The 6,107-nt window shown below is 47.4% G+C and overlaps 1 protein-coding gene across 1 annotated transcript in view; it reads right to left on the bottom strand.

Annotated features, from left to right (window-relative positions):
* Window positions 1-3,833: 3,833 nt before the first annotated feature.
* The window catches only part of LOC116400627 (uncharacterized), a 12,643-nt gene continuing 10,369 nt past the window's right edge, over window positions 3,834-6,107 (bottom strand). The window contains exons 2-4 of the mRNA XM_031878553.1: window positions 5,886-5,969; window positions 5,266-5,450; window positions 3,834-4,742 (exon numbers count right to left, since the gene is read on the bottom strand). Coding sequence (XP_031734413.1) covers window positions 3,897-4,742; window positions 5,266-5,450; window positions 5,886-5,969 — 1,115 coding nt within the window. The 3' untranslated portion in view covers window positions 3,834-3,896. The remainder of the gene's footprint in view (window positions 4,743-5,265; window positions 5,451-5,885; window positions 5,970-6,107) is intronic.

The raw sequence follows: 6,107 nt of genomic DNA, 5'->3' as shown, positions 1-6,107 counted from the left end.
AAGAATTGACGTCACCTAATGAAGTGGACGGCAAATTATAGTGATGACGGACTCAAAGCAGAACTCTGTACGGCTTTGCTATCGAACAGTTAAAAATACGCTCTGGGTTACTTATAACGCGAGCGGAACGCAAACCATTCCACAGACAAAGAATTAAACCCGACTGAAGTATTACATCCTCTCCCGTCTTATGCAAACTGCATAACCATAATACTTTTACCTTTTGTGGAACAGTTTGTACTCTGGCAGAGCAAAGTTTTCAGCTAATATAATATAATATAAACCCTCAGAAGGTCAGCCCTGTCCAGATGTTTTGCAGTTCATCAATAGCGCAAATTCACAGGTCATGGTTCACCAGAGTTGAACTTTATGCCTCAACATTTAACAAACTCGTCCATCGGGTTTGAGCACCTTCAAAACCAGCTTTAGTTTCGGTCGTAGTGGCTCTTTGTTTAAGTCGAGGCAGTATTCTACTTTTACTTCTGCTGCGCGGTTCATTTGATAAGTCAGCACCAAAACAAGCCTTAAATACATACTTTTCTTTAATATTTCAACAGTACAAATTATATTTGACTTTAGAAACATGACATGAGAAACATCGCTTCACATTTCTGAATATCATATTCATTGAGAACATTCTGAGCCACTGAGAAATCACCTGAGAGAACGAGTTAGAAAACCTACTCAGACTGATATGATGGGACGTTACATCGAGGGATGAACCAACATATGCGGATACTTTGTCTACTACGGTGCCACCTCATGAGCTATGTGGAGAAATATACATACATCCTCTTCTTCGGTCTCATCGCCTGCATTAGTTAAACACTGGTAGAAATATATTACAGCAAGGACCTTCTTTACACTATGGTCAAGTTCGTACTTTTTTCGCTCAAAAAATAAAAACATCCAAAAAAATATTCAACAATTTCACGACATATCGAGAGGAGTTCAAAGTCATACAAAGTGTGCAAATGTCACCAAACGGTCACAAGACGACTCCAGATGAAGGTAGCGCACGTTTAGCTCCCACGTCTCCAACGTACCAACGCTCCGTTAACGTACCGACGCTCCGTTAACGTGCCGACGGGACAAACGTCCCGTACAGCTGATGTCCACTGAGGCTGGCCATGAAATAAAACTATATCACAACTAAAATAAAACAACTAAATGTAACTTTAAATAAAAACCATTACAATGTTACTGTTGTCCTTTTTACACAAAACATATTTGCATGATCTTTGCAGGCAGAAGTTTTCATCCACAAGTAGGACCGTCATACAGGGAGACGTTTGTATGTTCGTGAATGAGCGATTATCTAACTGTAGCTAGACGTCGCTGCCTCACCGAACCATCACAACGAGGCTTCACTCGCTAACTAACTCTGAGCAAAACAAAGTTCCACACGGAGCTAAAGTTCAGATCAAACTCACAGCGGCATCAGTGAACTAACGTTTGACTGATTAAGTAATATTACAAGATTAAGAACTTCACACGGGTAAAGCATATTCCTTATGAATGAGGCATTTTCCATTAAGACGTGAGATACGTCGATATTATTCAGTTTTTAGGATAAATTCTATTGTAAATGTAAACATTCAGAACATGCGTCTCAATGACGGGTCGTACCGACACACGGCCTCTTGCTGTTTACAGCTCAGTGTGTTGATATGACCCGACGTACTCAAAGGACTGTAACTCAGTCCTCCAGGGTTAGGGTCGTTAGGGTCGTTCGGGTCGTTCACCCGACTAGTCCTCTCAGTACCTGCTGGATTGTATGTCGAGTATGAAAACCCGTCATGTACTGAACGTTGGAGCTGAAACTATGAACTGACTCAGTAGTTATTCATCAGACAGACGAACAAGTCTGCAAATAATAATCAACTCATCTTCAGTCATCTATGGAAGCATGAACACCAAACGTGCTGTGATGTGTTCACTGATTTCCTGTTTTATATCAGTTAAGTTGAATATTTTGGACTTTGTGGTCAAAACGAGACCTTTGAATAATCAACACTAATAACAATAATAATTGTACTGTTATGACTGATTTAATATGTGGTCCTGGGTAGAGTTGTGATTAGGATTGTGTGATGTTTGTGATGTAAACGTCTCCCTCGTGTGTGACATGGAATGCTCCCAGAAAACAATAATTCAAACTAAATAAAAAGGCAATCGTTTGCATGTTGGACAACCCGGTGAGTAGTGCAAAATCATCTCCTGCAGTGTAAATCTGCAGATGGCAGTTTAGTGGCACCGACACAGTAATACTGATAATCCACAGAGACGTACGTCCACCCGGCTTCAGAGTCACAAAGTCAGTCTGAGCACCACGAAGAGACTCAACCAAAGGACGGGGCTACAGGGGTCCTCACAGAGGACGAGGTCGGGCCGCTCCTCCTCCATCAAGGACGACTCAGAGGGACGAATAACAAGAGAACCGGCGTGAAGCGGTCGAAACAGTCACATTTGAAACGTGCGTCCTGTTGAGATAGAATCAGATTCACCGTAGAGTAATCCAGTCAGTGGTGGTCGATGTACGTCCTCACACGTACAGAGTCTCTGTTTCCCCACCGACTACAACGACTACAACATCCAAACAAACAGCAAAATATACCTTTAGAAAGAAAACTGACTGCAAGTTCACACCTGGCATCAGAAATACTTCTAGAGGTGCATCTCCTGTGACTCCAGTGTTTCTGCTTCACTTTAACTTTAGTTCTTATGTGAGAGGAAAGAGGTCAGGCTCCAGAGGAACAAGCACCACCACGAGAACGGTTCGGCTCTCTGAAAGCTCTTGTTTCAGCCGACAGGTCCCAACTGTGTTTGAAGGAAAGATAATAATCCACCTGTGAGTGATTCTGTCGAGGTCATAACGGTAGGATTGACTCCATGTGGCTCTCAACATGGCGTCGGAGAAACTAGTACCACACACTTCATAAAACAACTCAACAGCAGTCCTCCTTGGCTCTGACTGAGCTAACGGCTAACGCTAATGGAGGATGCATCGAGTTAGATTATGAGTAAATAAAACCATTATCATGATGTGTTCAAGTCTGTTCTTGTAGAATTTAGTTTTTGGCAAGAAACTTGACCAACTATTTTAGTTTGAAGGAGATTTTAAGAGGAAGTTGTGACTCGTTTAACTTGCTAACACGAGCTCTGAGCAGCTTATAACACATAATTTAAACCACTAATAACTGGATCTTGGAGGTAAAGAACAGCTGACCAAGATGCATTTCAGTGCCAGGTGTGAACAAGGCCTCACACTAACCTAGTGAGTAATGTCCCACGCTGTTCTGCAATGACATCAATAATCTCCTGAGATCCCCTGATTACAAACACACCACCACCACGACTGAAGCAGGACTATATCAACTACACAGCCAACACGACGACACCGTTATACCACGAAGCTGCGCATGTTACAGTGAAGTCTATTGCGTCTCCTGTTTCTGAGAATAGGGGGGGGGGGGGGGGGGGGGGGGCGTCACAGCCGGTCACATTCACAGGTATTTGAAGAGGAAATACATCAAAATTCATAACTTTTACAACCACTGAACTCAAGTGGGGACAATGATATCAGTGGACCACGGGGTTACCACGGTTACCACGGGAGGGTGAGGGTGTACAGAGAGTCTCCGAGTCTCAGAGTCTCCGAGTCAGAGTCTCAGAGTCTCCGAGTCAGAGTCTCAGAGTCTCCGTCTAAGAGTCTCCGAGTCAGAGTCTCCGAGTCAGAGTCTCAGAGTCAGAGTCTCAGAGTCAGAGTCTCAGTCTCAGAGTCTCAGAGTCAGAGTCTCTGAGTCTCAGAGTCTCAGAGTCTCAGAGTCTCAGAGTCTCAGAGTCTCAGAGTCAGAGTCTCAGTCTCAGAGCCTCAGAGCCTCAGAGTCTCAGAGTCAGGTCCACGCCACCTTGCGTGAAATAGCCTGTTTGAAGCACTCGGGGTCGGTGTTGCCTCCGGGCCGCAGCGCCCTCTCCAGGCTCACCAGCACGTTCTGGTGGCACTCCCTGATGTTCACCGGGTACTTGGCCCTCAGCAGCTCGTAGGCGGCGATCAGCCTCATGTTCTGTTTCACCATCAGGTACTGGATGATGCACGTCGGCGCCAGAGAGAAGCCGTCTCGACAGTGCACCAGGACGCGCTTCCTCTTCTCGGTGGAGGCGTCGATGCACTCGTTGATGTCCTCGAAGCAGCGCTGCTTCAGCTCCGGCACGTCTCCGATGTCCACCTTGAGGCGGGACCAGCTGTGGCGGGCGCCGCGCGAGCAGGTGCACGGTACGAGGTTGAGGCTGGGGCCCGGCTCTCCCGGCACGCTGCTCATGTCGATGATGCCGTCGATGTTGTTGCGGCACAGGGTGCGCCCGTTGTACGCCGCGTTCAGGTTCCCGACGTAGATGTAGTCCGTCACCTTGGAGATGACGGGTTCGGAGTACTGGAAGTGTTCAGGGCCACCCGGTTTGGGCTCCGGCGTGTCGGGGCCCCTGGCGCCCGCCGGCCCCGTGGCGGCTCTCCGGCTGTAGTTGCGCAGCTTCTTGGAGCCCGAGCGGGACGGGGGGTTGGAGTCCGACTCGGAGCTGCTGTTCCACGGCGGAGAGAAGAGAGAGAAGCGGCTGGAGGACTTGCTCTTGTTGAGGATCTCCACCGGGCTGGACGCCGTGCTGGAGACCGAGGCGCAGAACAGAGACGCTCGCTCCAGAGATCCGGTGCTGCTGGCTGCTCCTGCACTGTGGGCCTGCTCCATCTGCAACACACACACACACACACACACACACACACACACACACACACACACACAGTGTTTGTGGTCTTCACCCGCCTGAGATCCGGTCCTGACATGTCAAAGACCCCGGAAGTCCAGATGTCCAGTTGTCACGTGTATTTGAACATGGCACAGTTTGGCGTTCTACTTGTGAGAGCATGGAGTGATCTCTACAGTAATCACTACTGTACAGAAGATAAGGAGTCACACACACGGTGTAAACAGAATAAATGCAAAATAAGAGCTGTAAAGCATTTGAATGTTGATTAAGGCTGAGCGTGCATGTCGTTGATAATCTGACTTTTCACACAGGTGTGTGTGTGTGTGTGTGTGTGTGACACGCTGGTGTCGTCACTGTGGATGAAGCTCCAGAGCAATATGCACACTCCTATGTAGCACTGAATGTAGATGGTTATAAACCTCTCTGTGCAGTTTCTATTATTATTTATTTTGTTTGTTTCTACCGATGAAGGAGCAGGAGAGCTCCGTGTCCGTCTGGACCTACCTGAGCTTTGAGGTTGTTCTTCCACTCCTGCGTCTCCAGAGCTCTGAAGCGTCCGCTGCTGTCGGAGGAGACCGACATGCAGAGGGGCCGGTGAGCTCGGGGGGGCAGCTGGGGGGTGAGGGCCACGGGGAGGGGCCGAACATCTGCGTGATCGCTCCTACTCATCATCAGGTTTGGACAGGAGCCTGGGGGAGGAATCAGCTGGAATTTAGCTCGATTGTTTGGGGGAGGAGTTGAGCTGTAGAGATGTGCACATTAAAGCTGTTGTGTCATTCACAGCAGCTCTCACTGCGTCACTTATTCTATAATCTAACAATAATAATGTTAACGTTACTTCACACCGCAGTCACTTCTCTGCAAATCTGATGAAGTCGACACTAAAGAACATTTTCCATAATTTCAGATGACGAGCAGAAGAAATATGTCTTCATCCAAATGGAGAGAAGAGGATTTGAGGACTTGGGAAACATTTTTAAAGATTGTCTCCTTCATAAAAACTGACGCTCTGCTCTGTTACTTGAATGCAACACATGAGAGGTACAAACACACATGTTCACTCAGGACTAAGTGTTGTTCAGAGGCTGATACGCATCACAACATGGAGGATCAACTTCACCTACCAGCACATTGTGAGCGGGCGATGCACTGAATCTGCAGAGTGTTCTGGGAGGTTTTCAACAGGCTGTGGAGAGTTCTCACTACACCTGGAGAGAGAGAGAGAGAGAGAGAGAGAGAGAGAGAGAGAGATGAGAGAGAGAGACAGAGAGAGAGAGAGAGGAGAGAGAGAGATGAGAGAGAGAGACAGAGAGAGACAGACGAGAGAGAGAGAGAGAGAGAGAGAG

The sequence above is a fragment of the Anarrhichthys ocellatus genome, unplaced genomic scaffold (assembly GCF_004355925.1).
Source record: "Anarrhichthys ocellatus isolate YVR2014 unplaced genomic scaffold, GSC_Weel_1.0 scaffold186, whole genome shotgun sequence".
NCBI lineage: Eukaryota > Metazoa > Chordata > Actinopteri > Perciformes > Anarhichadidae > Anarrhichthys > Anarrhichthys ocellatus.
The sequence above is the reverse complement of the archived record's forward strand: the minus strand, read 5'-3'. Positions and strand labels throughout refer to the sequence as shown.